Below are 21143 nucleotides of genomic sequence, written 5' to 3'. Positions count from 1 at the left end.
AGAAACGATAACATAAGCATTTGACCCGCTGGGTGTCACTTTATTTTATTTAGTTACCATCTTACACTGTGTGTGTGAAAAGCCGGGAGCAGGTAAATAATGAACGTGGACTCCTTCTGAGAACTCATAAGGTAGGCTTCTCTAAGCTTGTCTTCCGTTGCACCACCTACTGTTCTGGCGCCCAATTGTTTTCAGCACTGGAGAACTATAAATCAAAAAGTGTCCGTCCAATCCGTCTGTCCGTCCGTCCATAACGGACTCGGAGAAGCATACATTGGCCTTATCAGAAGCAAACATAGAAGAAAATATTTTGGAGACTTCCTATACAAATAATTCCAAAGCAGATAAAGAAAAAGGATTTTTTCACAGGGTCAAAGCGACCAGATTCTTTCACACTTCCTCAACATCTAATAGGTACTTTCTGAATACCACAGAAACAATGCCACTGTATAATCTGGTTGGGTATCTAGGGGGGGGGGTTTCTAGGTTTAAGAGATTGATAGTTAGGTTCAGACAGTCCCTTCATAAAAGATCCTGGCAAACTCATGAATACATCCTGCGTATTCTTGAAATAACTTGAACTGCTATGTGTAAGTATCTATTCAGCACACTTCACACATTGCACAAAACACAAAAGCAAATGCCTAGCAACCTAAAAGGCCTATCAAGAGCGCTCTCTGCTACACAGGGTAGTATCTAACATTCAAACAGGGCTGTGGTAGGGGGTAAACACACTTAATGTACCTTTTTAATAACTTGTTATTGTCCGATTTGTTAAAGTTTGAGTCAAATTCAACACCACTGTTTACTGAGCATTACATGACAGTTCAGAGCTAGGAGTGTCACGATACCAAAAATACAGTAGTTGGGGCCAATACCAGTAAAATAACAAGATTCTCGATGTTAATTTCGATACCACGGTAAAAAAAAAGAAGGATTTTCTAAGATTCCATGTACTTGAACTTGAAACATGAACTTCTTTATTAAAATATATGAAAAATAGAAACATTTCATAAGACATACAAAACATGTGTAATAGAGCTTAGCACATCATAATAAAGTGCAATTAATGGTCATAGTGCAACAACTAGTGTCCCCAGACAATAGCAAGACTGGGGGAATGTGTGCGTGTGTGTGTGCGCACGCTCCCAGATAGCGGACACACACACAGGCCCCGGGGTTTCCCGCCCCTCTCACATGCTCAAAGACTCACACAGTGAGATCAGAGCTCATTCACGTGAAGCAGCTGCTCACTGACTGACCGGCAGCTTCTTATCAGTGGAAACAGTGAAAACAAAGAGTTTCTCTGGTCTCAGCTGCTCAGAGATCAGCACCGCAGGTCCATAAGAGGTGCAGCAACGATGCTCACAGCTGGTATCGGCGCCCACGGTGCTTATGGTCTTCAAAAAAATGGGCATCGTCTGTGTTTTGTTATTTTAGCATCGAAAGGCATCGTAAGTATCGGTTCTCGTGACATATCTATTCAGAGCACAACCTCACCTTGCCCCCGACAATGGCACATGAACCCTGCTCTCTTGTGTTCTTGTTGTATAGTGCTTGCTGATTGAACGCTCTCAAAGTCCATTCTCACTTACACATTTTTCGAGCACTTCTGTGTTCACCCTGTATTGACTTTTCCATGCTGTATGAATGGTTGATCAAAACGAGACACACACATAACGGTGGACTTTTCCCTTTCATCAGCCATACACAGATCAGCTGTTCCTACGATGTGAGACGCTGTAACCTTGGGCAACAGAGGGCTGTTTGTGTGTAGTCATGTTGGTTTGTGATGTGATGGTAAATATGGCTGATTTCTTCATGCTTCTGTAGTGGAAAAATGACGTGTGGCGGAAACCTATGTTATATGGACTGTTTTAATGGTCTGAACTGTGTATGACCTGAAAACTTTCAGACCATTTAGACCCCCCACAAATAACTGAATGTATATGTGCTTATCTCCAAAGGAAAAATATGTAAATCAGTTTCCTGTGTTTAGATTCTTTCTCAAACTGCGCCTACTCGGAGAGACAGCCTTCAGTCCTCCTATATAAGATCTTTGCATTTGACTGTCTTGCATCTTCACTGAGATCCTTGTGACTCTGTGTTGATCCTTTCTGCAGAAATCCCCTCATTAAATACAAAGACAAATAGGTGTTCCAGGCTCTTGTATTTCCAGATTTCCATCAAACTTCTTCTCAGAATGCTTGGTGTCTGGGCTTGGCCCCTGGAGTTTTGGAGTATACTGCAGCAATCATTGTGTTAAGCACATAGACCTGGTGTTTCAAAGCCAGTGTTGTCATTCAAGATTTAGTGCAGAAGTATTTGAATGAAGTAGAGGAACAGGTTTCGTGTTTGGCGACTAGGCTACAACTTAATCACACCCCCATTTGATACACAGGAATGATGGGAGTGATGAGCAAATACTTGTGACCCCCCGTTGGAGCATACAGGTGGATGTTGGGGTGGTGAAGGGCTATAAAAACTGGCAAAAGGGATGGTAAATTTCTTTTTGCTTAAATAGCCCACCTGATAAGGTGGGTGTGTATTATTGATGGTTGTGGAGAGTGAGGTTTGTCACATGATATATGTCACATGATTGGAGCAGCGCAGCTCGAGTTGGCAGCCTGAACTAGCTCGCAGGCGCCGCTCCATATCCACCACTTTTTCAAATATCCAGCAAAGAAACCACGGCTGACAATTAGGGTTGCAAAGGGGTGGAAAATTTTGGGTAAATGTTCGGAAAATTTCCATGGGAAGTTAAGCTAGGGAATTTAGGAAACTTTGACACTTTTTTTTTGCAAAAGTTGGCCTATAACAGGGAACTTAAATGTAATTGCGGCTTACAAGGACCACGAGACAGAGACCACCAAGTGACCCGGACCAAACCTCCCCCACACAAAGTGAAAGCTCAGGTATGGCCACTGAAAGAATTAAAGCAGACATCTTATCTTTCCAAACGGGAGAGATTTCCAAAATTATAAGAGAGTCACTTAAAAAAACGGCTAGCGGAAGATTTAAATACCCTCAAGTCCGAATTATAAGTGTGCGGTGCGAAATTGCACGACCGCCATCCATGCAGAAGTTGACCACATGAAAACTAACATAAAAGACATGAATGGCGGCTTATCAACATGGTCCAACTAGGTGGAGGCACAACAAGCTACGGTAACCAGCCTTCAAAGACGGGTGACAACTTAACAGACCGATGCGAGGACATGGAGGGGAGATTAAGACGGTGTAATATCCGAATAGCCGGCATTCAAGAGCGACCGGACTCCAGCTCCAACAAAACAGTTGCCAAAGTTATCAGAGAAGTCCTGCAGATGGACCGGGACATAAAGATCGACTGACCGCACCGCATATTCACCATTAGGAAACCAGGAGACCGGGAGAAAGAACGAGTAATCATAGCTAAATAACACAATGACGGAGATGCTGTAGAGATAGGAGACTATGTCACAGAGATAGGGAAAGCCCTACGAGGAAGGAAAGGAGTCCGCTATTCTACATACAATACCCCATAATGAAAATGAAAAAAGTTTGTTTAAAATTTTTGAAAATTTATAAAAAATAAAGAACGAAAATATAACATGTATACAAGTATTCACAGCCTTTGCTCAATACTATGTTGAAGCACCTTTGGCATCAATTACAGCCTCAAGTCTTTTTGAGTATGATGCTACAAGCTTGGCACACCTATTTTAGGGCAGTTTCTCCCATTCTTCTTTGCAAGACCTCTCAAGCTCCATCAGGTTGGATGGGGAGTGTCAGTGCAGAGCCATTTTCAGTTTTAAGTCTGGGCTCTGGATACGCCACTCAAATACATTCACAGAGTTGCCTGAAGCCACTCCTTTGTTATCTTGGCTGTGTGCTTAGGGTCATTGTCCTGTTGGAAGATGAACCTTCGCCCCAGTCTGAGGTCCAGAGCGCTCTGGAGCAGGTTTATAACAAGGATGTCTCTGTTATTTTAAGATTAAGATTAAGATTAAGATCCATTTATTCTTCCCAAACACATGCACAGACATGCAAAGGCACACTCATGCAGGTAGGGAAATTTAATCTCTGCTTTTTACCCATCTGGTGCAGGACACACAGAGCAGTGAGCGACCATGTACGGCGCTCGGGGAGCAGATGTTGGGGGAGTAAGGTGCCTTGCTCAGGGGCACTAGACAGGGTAGGGAGAATCCTCTTGGATTTTTGGACAGATCAATCCAGGTTCGTCTTTTGTTGTCATAGTAAATGTATAAAGTAGTGCTGTCAAACGATTAAAATATTGAATCGCGATTAATCGCATTTATGTCATAGTTAACTCAAAATTAATCGCGATTAATCGCAAATTTGTATCTATTCTTAATGTCCCTTCATTAATTTTTTCTCCATAATTTTTTGGGGGTTTTAATGCTCTATCAACATGGAAAGTGGATTGGCGCGCTTTATGCAAATGTTTTATTTGATTGAAAAACAACATTGCCAAACAGAGCGGTACAAAATAAAATTATAAAGTGCACATTTCAGGTAAACAAAGCCTATAGTGCAGTTAAACCATGGCTTAATATTTTCTTTTTTTCAAGTTTGCTGTGAACATAGCAGTCAGGTCTCTCAAACAGACAAGCAACAAAATAACAAACAAAATACACAGGCAAGTGTCGGTTTAAACAAATTAAACACAGAACTATGTAGGGCTATTTGAGTCCTCCCCATATTTGTGGAAAATGTATGAAATAAGAAGCACCCTGTTTTTAAATAATCAAAACATATAGCTGCAGCCTAATAGCTTAAAAATATATATTTTAGTTGGCGAAATATTAAAACAAAAAGGGAGAGCAGGTCAGACTGCAGGTGAACACAGATACTGAAGCTCGATAGAAACCAACTGCAGCTTCTGCTCTGATCAAGAAGCTGATGCGCTGATCTCTGATCAGCTGAGACAGAGAGAAACTCTGTGTTTTCACTGTTTCCATAGTTAAGAAGCAGTCAGTCACTGAGCTCTGATCTCACTGTGTCTCCCTGAGCGAGTGAGCTGGGGCAGGGGGCGGGGCTACGGTGCGCTATCTGGAACCACACACACACACACACACACACAGACACATACACACTCACCCGCTCCCTGTACTTCATGACAGGCTGATACGATGATGTTTTAAAAATATTGTGACTTAGTCAACCACCAACATGCAAAAGCGTGTGTCACACGGCGAAAGCGTGAGAGTTGGCAGCTCTGCGTTAATCTCGCGATAAAAAAATTGAAGGCGTTAAAATGGGTTTGCGTTAACGCCGTTAATAACGCGTTAAACTGACATCACTAGTATAAAGTAACATGAGATTGCAACACTCAAGTAATGTAGTCCCTCAAATTTGTATACAGTAATTGAGTAAATGTACTCAGTTACATTGAATAATGTTTACCCCACACCAATACAAATAAACAATAACAATAATAATAAAATCCTAATTAATTGGTCTATATGATAACATTTCAGTTGTGATAGTCTGCTAGTCTAGTCTCATATATGGGTCACTGAAGTTCATGCAACTTTTCAATAACAGCATGAAAGAGTTGCCCATCTTTTTTGCCACACACAGTCATAGTGTCCTATACACAGACACAGTACAAACTCACCCAAGGAGTATTTCTGTCTTGAGGTCCCCCTTTGCAGGCTCAGGCTTTTTCCCCATCTCTTTCTTCAGTGTGCCAATTTCCCAGGCAAACGAGTCGATCAGCTGCAAAGAGACAGACAGAATGGTTTAGTGGGTTTTTCATCTTCAATGAGATTGCATAGGTCTCTCCACTGTTTTTATTGTGCTGTAAACTACCTGATGGTTAAACTCATAATTGAATTAAACGGTCAGAACAATGTTCTTCAGAAGGTTTTATTACAACAGTAGCTTCAACTAAAGCTGATTCCGATTAATATTAATTTGAAGCCAAGAAAATAACCAAATTGACTGTATCATTATAGATAATCAGGCATAACTGTGAGGACTTATTAGTATTACTAATAATGAATAACTTTACCCATGTTAAGTGCAGGGTCAACAAAATTTGTACACACCTAAATTGTCTTTTCAGTTTGGAAAAATATAAATTTACATAAATTTGAAGATAATTTATTGTTGTTAGTAAGTAAAGTCACCAAATTATGTCAAAGATTATTTTTGCCAAAGTGAGAATTGTAGTCTGACCAGGATGACACTATTTATGTGTGTATTGATTTTGGTGACGCTACACTGTATCCTATTAGGGATGGGCATTCGATTAAATTGTATTAATCGATCGTCGGGAGAATTAACGATCGTTTTTCAATTAATCATTAATATTTTTATATTCAAATTCACTATTTATAGGCTATATTAAAATGCAGTGAAAATAGAAAAAACACAGCGTGTTTCCTCATTCAGATCTTTATTACAAGATGAACAACTCTTGTGGCAGTTGAACGGGATCCGTTCACTGGTTACACTTGAAAAAAAGCCAAAATCTAAAAAAGATTTTGGCTTTTAAAGGCTGTGGTCTTAAACTTTTGATCAGCTGATGAACAGCCTATTTCAGTTAAATTGTTGTTTTCAATAAATTGCCTGCTCACAACTTTTTGCCTCTTGTTCCCATTTCTTCTTTTTGTATTTTGAAACTCTATTTAGAACCTTCCTAAGATTCAACAGTGCAAAATGCAAATTCATTCAATTTTTTAACTGGTCTTAAGATTTTGATCAGGAGTGTAAATCTGATTAGAAAGAGGCTTCATTTGTGTTTTATGAATGTTTTGCTTATTAGTTATTGATATGTAAAATCTGAATCTGTGAATTTGCGGCAGTCTACTACCTCCTGTCCTGCCATTTCCACATAGAAACATAGCAAACTGTGGTCTGATAGATATCGCGTCCGCACGCAATACTTTCTGGTGCGTACCAGAAACGTACATTTTTGCCAAAGTCATCTTATGGGCTCCATAGTTTCATCGTCAACAGTTGTGATGTATTTATTTTGTGTGATATGAGTTTCCCCTTTTTGTTAGAATCTCTGTTTGTTTTAAAACCAGAGTGTAAGACTGGAAAAACTAAAAACATTCAACTGATTTGCTGCTCTTTCTTGGTTCTCACTTCACTGCAAACTAATCTGTCCCTGTTGGGATCATGCATGTTGATGACTGGTTTTCTAATGATCTGATTGGCCATTAGATCTGTTGACAGACTTTGTATCTATTTTCATGAACCTATGGAGAAGTGCAGTGTATGTTACTATGGTGATTTATACCAGTAAGAAGTGAACTGCTTCAATGGACTGAAAAACCAGAGGTAAAGCTGAAACCAGATTCTACTTTGTAGCAGGTCACTGGTATTAATAAGCCATCTGGAAGCATTTTGTTTTAATTCTAAATAACCAGAAAGAACAAGGAAGTGGAGCAGCTCTTCAACTTTACCATCTGCTAACCTGTGATAGCTTTTGTTTCAGAGGAATAGGGTTTCATATCCTGGACTTCTGATTAATGTTAGTGTGATACTGGCGTCATTTGTTTCATTTCCTGTTTATCTGCCGAGTTGGGACATGTTTGTGTTGCGTAACATCACATCAGCTGTATCACGAAACAATGAGTCGGCTGTTTTCAGCGAAATCCAAAATTGTGACTTTTTTCCTCAAATTTTTTGGGGTTTATTTTTTTCTCAGCTTGTGTGGTGGGTAGGAGATACAGCTATAGGGCTTTACACATGTCTATGCAAGCAAGTCAATTAGACTGACCAAAATGTAGCCTGCAGATGAAATCAGCTTCTCAATGTGAGAGAAACAGGAGGAGTAACAAGTGTACCTGGTAACTGGTTCAATTCGTCCAACAGTAACTTTCCATATAGCAATAGTCTAATGTTCATATCAAATGACATGCAGTCTGGCATCTAAAGAGTATTTACCTGACTAAAGCTTTGTGACATGTAATGTTACGTGACCATTCCTGTGGGAGCCTTGCATTCATGTTCAATAATATTACACCTCTCCGTTTTTATACTAGAAAGATAAACTGGATATAATGAGTTAAGACTTCCCAGAGGCTATCCATTAAGAGCAATAGGAACTCTTACCAGTCATAAAGCAACAACACAGTGGGGGAAATGCTGCATATCTCTGGTATGAAAAGCTCACTGAAAACACACCCTCACAGAAACCCAAGAATACCAAGTGCTTGTCTAAGTACCCAAGTTCTAGTTAAAAAAATGCAACACAACAATTCTAACACCTCATTCATCGAACACTCCATTTACCTTATAATTGTTATGTGATTTTGATGCCGAATCAAAAATGCGAATGGTTAGATAATAAACATCTAAAGAAAAAACATGTCACCATGTGTAAACAAATTCTTTGATGTACTTTGTAAAACCCCTGAGCCCAAAATAAACTATTTTTTCTTTTACATTAAGTTGATGGTGCATTGACATAAAAGTCCTTTCTTCTGACTGATCAAAGTCAAAATAAAAGTTAGGTGAATTTGCTCAGGTGGTAATTTACTCTACCCTAGCTTAGATATACTTCACTCTAACTGAGGGTTAAGGACAGTGGATGTCACACCTTGTTAAGCCATTTGAAACAAACTGTGATTTATGAATATGGGCTATTCAAATAAAATGTTATTGATTGACAGCAGATTTTCTAAATACAGTATTTTTAAATCAAACTGAAATTATTTGAGCCTCTTAGCCATTCTTTTTGTAGGATGGTTGAATTTTTTTATATTTTATGTCAAACAACCATTAACCACACCATGACACAATATAATGCCTCTAAAGGTCCTCTTAGCTAGTCGTTCTTGAGCCAGTTGGTGAGGCAAACTAACTTGTTCACATTCTCTGACAGTAAAGCTGACCGCTTCTTCTGCCGAATGTGTCCTGCGAGTGAAGCTGGTTTTGCGCATTACACTTGAACGCCCCTCGCCGACCAAAGCATTCTTCGAGTTGTGGTGGTACTTTAGGCTGGTATTACGAAGATACAATTTGAAACGATAACGTCTTCCTACAGAGTGTACATATCACCTTGGTTTTATTGAATGTTCAATCTTTGTTTTTTTGGAACACGATCTTCCCGTCCAGAAGGTTTTCAGGTTCATCAGAATAATCCATTTTGTTTGTTTGATTGAATGGCAGCTGCCGCCTGACTGCATTAGAGCGGCGACTAGTGCAGAGTGGGCGAAATTGTGGGTATATTGGATGAATTTAATCATAACGCGTTAACACTTTATTTTTCACAGCTCTAATATATATATATATATATATATATATATATGTATAACTGATTTTTTATATTATTGAGAGACTAACTTAAATTCCGACATTTTATATATAATCTAAATGATTAACAATATCAATATCAAACTAATATTAAACTATTCATCCTCTCCTATGTATGATGTAAGATATTTAATCTGAAAATGATGGGGCTCTGGTGTGCTTCAGGGAGAGAGGATTACGCTCCTATGTATACTCCTCTGCAATGTCCGCTCACTGTGCAATAAGATGGACGAACTGCGCCTTCTCATCCGGACAAATAGTGACTTTTCCCTTTCTTCTGTTTTGTGTTTTTTACAGTGTTTTACAATCGTGGCTGACCGAAGCTACACCGGACTCCGCCACACAGCTGACTGGCTTTCAGCTGTTTTCCCGAATGCATCACACTGACTCTGCCCCCCCCGCTCATAATTTATCTCCATAACCTATTGTTTCTTACTGTATATAATTGTCTCACTGTATATATAGTTTTTTTTTATGTACAGTGCACCATGGCAATTTTCAATATATGCAAATATACGTGGCATAAAAATTATTCAGATTCTGATATAGAACATAAAAAGTAAAAAATTTGCCAAACAGGATTAATGAAGGCTCACATAACAATAAAACAACATGGAACTATATTAAAATTGTCAACTCACTGTCTACAGTCATTCAATTTGTGAAGCTCTTATATAAAATGATCATATTGCAGCACAGTTCTCTCTCGCCAACTTTAAAGGGGACAAAACTAGAAAACAAAAAAAACAACTCCCGCGATTTGATGTGGTACCTCTATGTCAGAAACTATACGCTAGAGCAGTGATTTTCAACCAGTGTGCCACGGCACACTAATGTGCCGTGAGAGATCGTCAGGTGTGCCGTGGGAAATTATCTAATATCTAGTGTTGCACCGAAGTATCGGCCGAACATCGGTAGTGGCCGATATTCGCCTCGTTTACCGACATCTGCACATCGGTAATAAACTTGACTTTCACCGATATCATTGGTATTTGTGTTTAAACCGCTGGGCACGTGCCGCGGCTGGGGGAGCAGTCGCCCCGTCACCCTCCTCTCCACGCCTCCACGTTTTTGTGGGGGAGGTCCTCTTCCGCGGTGCCTCACGGCGTCAGTGGTTCCGTGCCTCACAGAAAGTGCTTTCTTTCTCTTGGACCGCGGGGCGGTGTCCGTCGGCGGTGCGGAAGGCGGGCCGTTGGAGGGGACCGGGTACGGCGGTCGGCGGCGGTGACTCTGGACGCGTGTCGGGCCCTTCTCGCGGATCACCTCAGCTACGGCGCCCGCTGGGGGAACCCTCCGTTCGCGCGGGGGCCCCTTCCGGCGGTGCGCCTCAGCAGACGCCTAGCAGCTGACTTAGAACTGGTGCGGACCAGGGGAATCCGACTGTTTAATTAAAACAAAGCATCGCGAAGGCCCATGGTGGGTGTTGACGCGATGTGGTTTCTGCCCAATGCTCTGAATGTCAAAGTGAAGAAATTCAATGAAGCGTGGGTAAACGGTGGGAGTAACTATTGGCACTCAAAGAAGGTCAGTCTGAGGAGGGCTTTTGTAGACAGGGTAAAAAGGTTCGGTTTTTAATGATCCTTGTGGTATTTTGACAAAAATATGTTACAGACATTTCATTAAGACCCCAAGGAACCATATCAACTGTGGTAAAATGGGTATAATATGTCTCCGTTAAATAAAGTTTAGTTAAATCAAAGATTGTTTCATAAATCTGATTCAATTTGTGCTCATTAAAAGATAAGAGTAATAAAGGGCTGAAATAATTTTAAATTGTGCTTTTTAATACATTTAGAAACTATATTATACTAAATACTATATTATATGTATTAAATGTACTGTGTTAGGCCATAGAGTGTCATTTTGGTTGGTGGTGTGCCCCAGGATTTTGTAAATGTAAAAAATGTGCCACGGCTCAAAAAAGGTTGAAAACCCCTGCGCTAGAGTGCGTTGAATAGGATTACAACTGAAATAAACGTCATAGTCACACCATGCCCATGTAGGGAGTCTTGCTACATGACCTTGGACGAGCAAGCAAACGCTCGGGGAGCCCAGCTAGCGTTAGCTCGCTGCTGCTACCCATCAGACATTTAAGTGGCCGCATAGTTAACTCAACAATGTGGAAGGATGCTGCGCCAGCTCAAGCTCCCACTGCTCCCACTGCGCTGGGGAGATTGGGCTTTTCCAGCCAGGCTTCGGCCCACCTGACTCTGGTTCAAAACTAAATGGTTGCAAGATTGTATCTTCGTTTTTGTAGTAGTTTCTACAGAGGTAATGGATAGCTAAAAATCTGGTCGCTTGTATCTCGTGGAGGAGGGAGGGGGGGTGAGGGGGGCGGGGCACTCAAAACAGGTCAATCTGAGGAGGGCTGTTTTAGAGAGGATGAAAAAAGGGTGCTTTTTTAAATGATCCTTGTGGTATTTTGACCAAAATATGTTACAGACATTTCATTAAGAACCCAAGGAACCATATCAACTGTGGTAAAATGGGCATAATATGTCCCCTTTAAATACATAAGTTTAGAGCATAGTTGGTGAGCGGCACTAGTTGCACTTTGTGCCGGGCCAAGTGTGAAGCCAATAAGAAATATGTTTTTTGAGATATGCGAGCCACATAAAGACAGTTATTTTTGAACTATTCCATAGATAAAATGTTGTTTTCGACATCACACGTCTTTGACCCACAATGTAAAATTTACAATTACATTTTTTTTTTTATTTATTGAGATAGTAAAGTTGGAATATTTGATGACAGCTCAGTTTCACAATGTTTGATGCTTACTTCTCAATTTTCCTCTTGATAAGCAATCCTGGAGAAATTAAGGTTTACAAGAACAAACAGGTATGAAATAACCATATCCAGAATTTAGCCTCTCACTTTTAAGGCTCGAAGCAGCCCAATTAAATCTCCTGGTGCCAGACATGTCAGCAGCCTTGCCCGAAACCTTTGTGTAAATTGCAATGATTATAGTCCTGGTCAGTTCTATAAGAACAAAAAACAATGATGTATAACACATATTGCAGAAATGTAGTGACAGGTACCTTGAAGAAACTGCCCTTCTCTTGTTTGCAGGGTTGACTGATATTACTGGAAGGCATGATGTCTGTAGAGTCCTCTCTGTTTGCTGAACTGTCTGTAAAGGAAAAAATACATTAGAGTAACAGTTATATAAGTTCCTCTCGTCTGAAAGGAGATTCATGAGGTCAAACGTGGTTTTGAAAAGATGTTATTGCTATCGTTATTTCTGTTTCTCAGACATTTTTTTACGGCACCAGGTACGTACTTCCCATTCTCGAGAAGGTGATGTATCTCAAGACCACCTTAAGGAAATGTATTCAACCAATGATCAGTTGTTGTCACTTGGACACAAAGGTGAACTGATTCAATTTCAGTGGCTAAAATACATAACGGTCACAGTGACCTTCTTGAAACTCTGAAAAAAATATGTAAACAGGATAAACACTGATGTAGGCAAAGCATATGAAAAAACATTGTGCTGCTGCAGTAGCAGCTCCTCTGCGAAACATATTTTTGAAATGAGAAACTTAATTTATTGAACAGATGTTGCAAATATAAATTGATATTAATGTGAATAGTTGTGCATTAAATAGATTAAGTTGCACTGCCTGTATGTGCGTATATTTATGCAAAAATAATTAATATGACCCTCCTATTTGGAGATTTTGGAATATATAAGGGTGGTAAATATTTCCTTGTTATTAGAATTAAAAAACCATCATGGGCTCAAAGAATTTGGTGATCACTACTTCATTCCAAAGAAGGGCTTCTCATAGTTTGTATACTGTCACTGCACATGCCAACGGTTATACTATAAAGAAGCCAATGCCGTCACATCATCCACAAATAACATAGATGCAATCCTTATGCCACCAGATCTTGACGATGAAAATCACAAAAATAACAACACAAGAAAACTAATAAAATGTAATAGTAATGATGTATCCTTTGAGTATGGCTGATCACATTAGTATAACATATTGTCAAATAAGGCATCATAAAAAACTAGCTTGATTTGACCCACACTGATAAAAACACAACAAAGTCCTATTAGCCAGTCATGGAGCTCAGCACTGATGAGGTGAGAGGGTTCCTCAACAGCAGCATCTGTTGAAGAAATGTTTGGAAACAAATTCTTTATCCAAGAAAATAAATTGTCTTTCCTCTTATGAGAGGCGGTGGTCTAGTGGCAGAAACTTGGACTATGGGCAGAGAAGGTCTCTGGTTCGTCTCTGGTTCGACTCTATGGAGAGACAACAAAAGACGAACCTGGATTGAGCTGTCCAAAAATCCAAGAGTCTCCCTACCCTGTCTAGTGCCCCTAAGCAAGGCACCTTACTCCCTAACATCTGCTCCCCGAGCACCGTACATGGTCGCTCAGTGCTCTGTGGGTCCTGCACCAGATGGGTCAAAAGCAGAGATTTAATTTCCCTACCTGCATGAATGTGCCTTTGCATGTCTGTGCATGTGTTTGGGACTAATAAATGCATCTTAATCTCTGCATCTTAATCTTCCATCCTCTAGCATTTAGTAGGTGGGGAGTGTCACTGTGGTTTATGAACCAGCTAATCATCAAAAACAAGTCATTAGTTTGGACTCCAACTAACAGCTGCAGTTTGCCATGGCCTCAGTGCAGTTTCCCCTTCTTGGATAAGCATTCTATTTGAAACCGAGTACTGAAAAGAGACAAGGGGTATTCCCTATCAAAACAGGACTTACATTTTTGGGGAAGGAAAAATACTGATTTCAAAAGACTGGATTTGTCTTTTCTGTTTTTTAGTGGTTCTTGCTGTGAAAGCAAGACTTGGAGACAGCGAGAGAACCGGATTATTTCCAGGAAAGTAAGAGCTCACAGAGTGACAGCAGGCAGGAGACATGGTTGGTCATAAGCTCTTGTCTATCTCACTCCCCCTTTCCCCCTGAGACCTGTAGAGGGTTTCTGTAGGGCCAATCCCTCTTATCAAAACAAAACAGCAGGGGGGCTTCTGGGGGCGTTTTGGTTTAAAAAATATGTGTTTGTTTTCTTTCACAGTCCAGGGTTGGTAAACAGGAAGGTCCCTGTGGTTGTCAGTCAAGGAAACATTAATTGCCGGTTTCCTAGCGACACTCCACATTGTCCTGAACTTTCAACAGTCTGCTTATTTTATATTAATTGATCTAAAGATATGAGTGGAATCTTTTGGACATTTCTTTACTTTAAATTTCCCATATTCTACACCTTTCTGTTGCTGGAGTTAGCAAGAGCTAAAAAAAAAATTCCTGACCCAATCAAGTCCACCATCCCTTACCACTTCAATCCTGTCTGAGAGGATTTCCTGTTGGCCGATATTTAATTTGGGGTATATGATGGCAGCCAATGAGTTTCTTCCACACAAAATGTCTATGTTTAGAACACTATAGTGTGTCAAGCACATTCCATTTTACTTTACATTAACTGTGTGTGTCCTAAATTTGTAGGGTAGAGTTTAATCCAATGGAAATCAATCCACACAGCAGTGTGGCATAAAACTGCTTTACAACAATATCCAACTTTCATGAAAATTTGTCTAAATAAAAAATATGCCCCACATTATATTCCACTATCTGCAGTGTATTAATCATTACGGTTATTCACTTACCCAGAAAGCTTAACTGATCTTTAAATGTTTTACCTTCTGGGCGATATGGGAAAAAATCTTACCACAACAATTGGTAACAGACTCCAACAGATCACTGTATCAATTATGAGTCTGTCCTGAAGCAGCAGTGGTTATAATTATTCAGAAGTGGAAACCCGCTGAAACTATGAACGTAGCTAAGAACATCACTATGTTCAGTCACTGCATCAATGCAGAGTCGTACTCCTCTCTGCTGGAGCCCAACCATTAGCACATGTGCTGCTGCTCCTACACTCTGTGCTGTGGGAGTCAACCTGTGGCTGTAAGGTTATTCCAGCCACATGATTGGTTCAGCGCAGCGCTATTCTCATTATCTTTTGCTGGTCATGTTTTCTGTCAAAACATGGATGGGATGAGTTATATCGACGTGTTTTAAATTTCTATCAAGGAAAAGTTATATCTAGATAACTATCGCTATTGTTTTATCGCCCAAAACCGATCTGGTAGAGGGCAAGTTCAGGGATGAATAAAAACTGTCTTGGTCATTTCAAAACTCATGAAAGAGTGGGACATTTGATCACAAATCCTTTTGCCTGCTTACTGATATTATGTGCAAAAATGACATAAACCATAAACAGAGCAATTAAATTAACTCATTGAATTGCATTTTGCAGTGTGGATGTTACTGTGTGGTAAAGGAATTAAGCTTTATGAGCTGTTAACAGTTCTGTAACTGTAACCAGAAACTGGTTGTGTAGAATGACTACAAACTTCTGACAGTATATAGTACAGTATATACAGTAAATGGGCCACAGCTGGCCAAATGGGTATAATTGGCATGATTGAAACACAGACTCTCATCACCCAGTGGACAATGCGGCTTCAGTTATATCCCTCTTACTGTCAGTGTAGTACAGCCAATTGCACAATATGTGTCACACTTCGTTGACCCAACAAACACCATCACAGCTTGTGCCATGCTGAGTGCATTGTCACACTGCATTATGTTCTTGCTCTCTTTTGCTGTTTTCCATTGCCCAAAAATGCACTCAAAAGGGGATTCAATTGCAGCTGCTGTGCGAAAAGCAGAGCACTCTGAAGGTAAACAAAGAATGACAGTGTTTGTCTGCCTTCCAGGTGAAAACTATGGAGAGTAAATTTTTCATACGATTTATGTTCTTATGATTTATGCCCTTATGAGGTACAATGCCATTTTTACCAGATTTTTTTTTGTTAATGAGTCTTTTCTTCTATTTGATCAGTGAAGAGTAAAGCCAGACTAAGAATATGTGCAATTGTTTGGCTATAGATCTGGGTTGTTGTTAAGTATATATTGTTCCATATTCAGAGGATTAAAGATTGATTTGCCTGAATCTCAAATTTTTTCCACTACTTTTATGGGAACTGCCTGTGTGCTCCAAATCCTTTTTAATCACCTCCAATCTTTTTCACACTTGTTGTGCTGTATTACCTACATTCACCTGTGCCTACAGTTCCCTATCAGGAATACAATCAAGTAACAACCTTCTTCTAAATTGCATCATACCTCGTTGTGGTACAGGGTAAGGTCACTGATGTAATTAACCAAAACAAAACGTGGAATGCCTCCACATAGGGGAGAGCGGGGTAATGTGAGCATTTTTTTACATTTGCTCCCCTCTAGGCAAGCTAACATGATATATCAGTAAAATTTACACATTTCCCATTAATTCAGGATGTTTCCTAGCAATGGAAACTATCAGAATGTCTTCAGGACAAAGGGCAGTGAAAATATGATTGTTTTTTAAAAGTGGTCTTGTCTCTCACTTTGCCCCTTAGCTGGGGTAAAGTGAGACAGACCAGAGAAATCAAGGGGGTAAAGTGATCCACTTACTTTTTCCACTTTAGAACTACCATAACAACACATGTTGTATTAGTTAAAATCCTGACAGCTAGATTGACAACCACACATTCCAAAACTAATATAGGACTAGTAACAGAATCATGGGGATTGGTCAATTAAGCACATTTATGATTATTATCATAAATGTATTATGATTCAAGTGATCTCTTGCACACCCTAGCTTACCTGCACATTGTTTCTCTGTCCAATTGGCAGGGACAGGGATATTGGTTTTCTCTGCGTATTCAAATGCAAGTTCACGGAACTTAATTGGAGCAAGGCCATGGAACTGGTCAGCTAGTTGTTTCAAGTGTTTGGCAAGCTCCTCCTCTATCTCATCTGTGAATATTCTCTTTGCCTCAGCTACTGCACCCCAGGCTACTGATTTTATTTTCCCTTTCTCTTTTTTCTTTATGAATCTTTTTGGGGTTGTCTTATCAATATTTGTATCCCTTCCAGCTTTTCTTAAGGACTTCTTTCCTTGCATGAACTCAGCGGCTGCACTCTCCATTTCTGCAGTGGGTGTTTGGCCCCAGCTTGTATCCCAGTGTAGTTTCTTGGCATGATGGTTTTCTACAATGTTTATGACATTAAAAAATAAAACATATGTAATGTAATATTACACTTAATTATGTTTAAGACTAAACTTAACTTGTGCCTCATGTCTCACTTTACCCCACAGCATTTGTCTCACTTTACCCAAAAGCCAACATTTTTGAAAAAACAACATCTCTTAGCAATTCAGGCTAAGCTTCAGCTAGCATCAATCACATGGTTTTATATGTTGGAAGTTCAACAACATGTATGATATATGTTTTTCTACCTGATTCCATTTGTTTTGACACAGCAGTTGATTAAGTTCAAAGCAAGAAAATTTACTTTTACATGCAAAAAAAACATTTTTGTGAAAAAACATAATTACCACAGCACCAGCCCAAACTTCTCTTTCATGGCAAGGGGGGAATGGGAGGGGCTTGAAAACATAATGGTCACATGGCCACAGATGTGTACCATTGCCTAGATACAGGGGGTGTCTCACATTACCTGATGTCTCACGTTACCCCGCTCTCCCCTAGTATAAAAGCAGTAGTATATTTACTGCAAAATGTATGGAAGGATTCTTTAATATTTGTTTAATAGTCACTGTTGACATTTAATTAATTTTCAGAAAAGAAAGTATGTTTATTCTGGTCTAAACATATGGAACTGATGTTCTGTGAGTTATTTCAGCCCCATGTTTTATACCACTATTTTAAAGGAGAGAGCTTTGTTTAAACCATAGAATATTTCCCAAGTGACATCTAATTACCTTTTTAATTGAAAGCATAGCTAGTAGGGATAGGCATAATTAATCGACGATCGATTATTGATCATTAAGATTTTCGTCGATGACATTCATCGACGAAAAACTTGATTTCGTTATGTGACAGGAGGTCGGAATATCCGAGATGCCTGGAAAGCAGTACAGTGAGGATGTTAGCAGCTGGAGGAAGAAGCCGGAATTAGCCTCCGCTGCTCGGCTTCATGTCCACACACGGACTCTCAGTCCATGGGGAAGGGAACCAAGAAAGTCCCGGGTCTAGGTGAGGGGTTCCGGGAGTGAGGACGTGACAACAACTGAGAGGTTTTTCTATTTTCACAGCATTTTAATATAGCCTAGAAATAGTGAATTTGAATATAAAAATATTAATGATAAATCGAAAATCGAATATTAATTCTCCCGACGATCGATTAATACAATTTAATCGAATGCCCATCCCTAATAGCTAGGCTATATGGCCCAGAATTTATATCAGAGTATAACATGAAGCACGGCCAGTACGACATATATCACAGTATATTAGTTTTTCTTAAAATGTCAATATAAATGCTTCCAAAGGGTATGCATGGGAACTGCATACCCACCATTCCTTTAGTCTTAACTTTATTACTTGTATCAACAGAACATTTATTGTGCAAATTTATTAAATACCATTAAGTCAAGCTGCAAAATTAAAAAATGTAAACTTACTTCAAGTACAGCCGGAAAGAAGCAAAGACAGCAATAACAGCAATATACTGTACTACCTGGCGTTCCACATTATTATGCAAATTAAACTTTGGTCAGATTTTCCTAAATAGTAATGCACAGCCAGTCAGTATAATTTTCAAGGCATCACCTGCTAGAGTATAATTCAAATTTTATTGAACAAACCTCCCAATGATAACAGTAATTTTTTCAAAAATAAACTCAAAATGCAGTGTTCCAAATTATTATGCAGAGTTTCTGAGTTTCAAGATATTTTATAGGTTTTAAAGAACAAAAAATTGTCATTTGTTGAATTGGCAGCATTAAGATGTCATATTTACTGAAATAAAAAAAAGTTCTAATCAAAAACCTCTTAACAGGTCAAGTTACATGTTAACATAGGACCCCTTCTTTGATATCACCTTCACAATTCTTGCATCCATTGAACTTGTGCGTTCTTTGTGTGAGGACTGTGTGTATTGTGTTGTCTCCTCTTTCCCGTCTCCTCCCTGTGCAGGTTGGTTGTGGCAGGGGGCGTGGCTGGCTCTGGGTGCTACAGACGAGACACACCTGCAATCAATCCCTACTCATCATCCACCCCATAAAGGCCTGGTTTGTCCACCACTTCAGTGCCGGATTATTCACTACTCAACGGTATCATGTGCGCTGCAGAGACTCTAGCCTTCACTGCCTCTGGATATCCTCTAACCTGTGTTTCACTCCTACTCAGAATCTCCTGGTGACTCTCCATTCTACAAACACTTCTTGGTTTCATCCCGGATCATCCAGCCAGCCAGCACCCGGCCGCTCCAACCTGCTCCTGCGTTCACATGAATAAACTTTGTTCTTCATTCAACTATTTACCCGTCTGTGTCTGCTTCGGGGTCCGAACCTGACTTCCACCTTAACACTTTGATAGTTTCTGCTTTAATGTCTTTGCAAGATGCCATAATAGCCTCCCAGAGCACCTGCTTGGATGTCCACTGCCTTCCACTCACATAGATATTTTGCTTGATGATGCTCCAAAAGTTCTAAATAGGGTTAAGGTCAGGGGAAGATGGGAGCCACACCATGAGTTTCTCTCCTTTTATGACCATAGAAGCCAATGTCCCAGAGGTATTCTTTGCAGCATGAGATGGTGCATTGTCATGCATGAATATGATTTTGCTTCGGAAGGCACGGTTCTTCTTTTTGTACCACGGAAGAAAGTGGTCAGTCAGAAACTCTATGTACTTTGCCGAGGTCATTTTCACAGCGTCAGGGACCCTGAAGGGGCCTACCAGCTCTCTCCCCGTGATTCCGGGGCAAAACATGACTCCGCCACCTCCTTGTTGACGTCTCAGCCTTGTTGGGACATGGTGGCCATTCACCAACCATCCTCTACTCCCTCCATCAGGACCACCAAGGGTTGCACGGCACTCATCCGTAAACAAAACAGTTTGGAAGTTGGTCTTCATGTAGTGCTGAGCCCACTGCAACCTTTTTTGCTTGTGAGCTTGGATTAGGGGTGGCCGTATAACAGGTTTAAGGACACTTGCAGACCTCTTGAGCATCCTACATCTTGAAGTTTGCAAGAGTCCAGAGGCACCAGCGGCTTCTAACACCTGTTTGCTTCTATTCAATAGCATTTTAGTGGCTGCTCTCTTAACCCTACGCCTTTATTTGGCAGAAATCTTCCTTATTTTGCCTTTGTCTGAACGCAACCGCTTGTGCTGTGAATCAGTGACAAATTTCTTCACCGACCGATGATCACACGCAATTGTTTTGGAAATATACAATGTTGTGATACCTTGACCAAGGTATTGCACTATTTGCTGCTTTTCAGCAGCAGAGAGATCCTTTTTCTTCCCCATTTTGCCTGAAACATGTAGCTTGCTTAATAATGTGGAACATCCTTCTTAAGTAGTTTTCCTTTGATTGGGCTCACCTGGCAAACTAATTATCACAGGTGTCTGAGATTTATTTCAATCATCCAAATAGCCCTGAGACACAATACCATCCATGAGTTTAATTCAAAAACTAAAAAATGAATGTTTATGACCCTTAAATCCAATTTGCATAATAATGTGGAACGCGGTGTAAACATCTTTCCTCTCCCCTCTTTTCCATCCACACAGAGTCCTGCTCCAGAGATTTATCTCTACTAAAAAGATATTTATATTCTCCAAAGGCGCCAAGTGCTTGCCTTTTTGTGGGAATAAGAGTTCACCATTTGATTACCTAAATTGCCTTGAGATAAAGTATGTTTTGATGCTGTAAAAATAAAGTTGAAGTAAATTGGAAAAACCCAAACTTAAGTGATTGACTAAATTTACAATTAAAATATTCTTAATGAATAGTGGCAATATCAAATCATAAATAC

The 21143-nt window shown here is 39.9% G+C and overlaps 1 protein-coding gene across 1 annotated transcript in view; it reads right to left on the bottom strand.

The window, feature by feature from the left end:
- LOC133965936 (ras and Rab interactor 2-like) overlaps positions 1 to 21143 on the bottom strand; it is a 52336-nt gene that overhangs the window by 27053 nt on the left and 4140 nt on the right. Inside the window, exons 2-3 of the mRNA XM_062400546.1 lie at positions 12318 to 12409; positions 5624 to 5724 (exon numbers count right to left, since the gene is read on the bottom strand). Of these exons, the coding sequence (XP_062256530.1) occupies positions 5624 to 5724; positions 12318 to 12374 (158 nt within the window). The 5' untranslated portion in view covers positions 12375 to 12409. The remainder of the gene's footprint in view (positions 1 to 5623; positions 5725 to 12317; positions 12410 to 21143) is intronic.

The sequence above is a fragment of the Platichthys flesus genome, chromosome 12 (assembly GCF_949316205.1).
Source record: "Platichthys flesus chromosome 12, fPlaFle2.1, whole genome shotgun sequence".
NCBI lineage: Eukaryota > Metazoa > Chordata > Actinopteri > Pleuronectiformes > Pleuronectidae > Platichthys > Platichthys flesus.
Note: the sequence above shows the minus strand (reverse complement) of the source record. Positions and strands in the feature narration are given on the sequence as shown.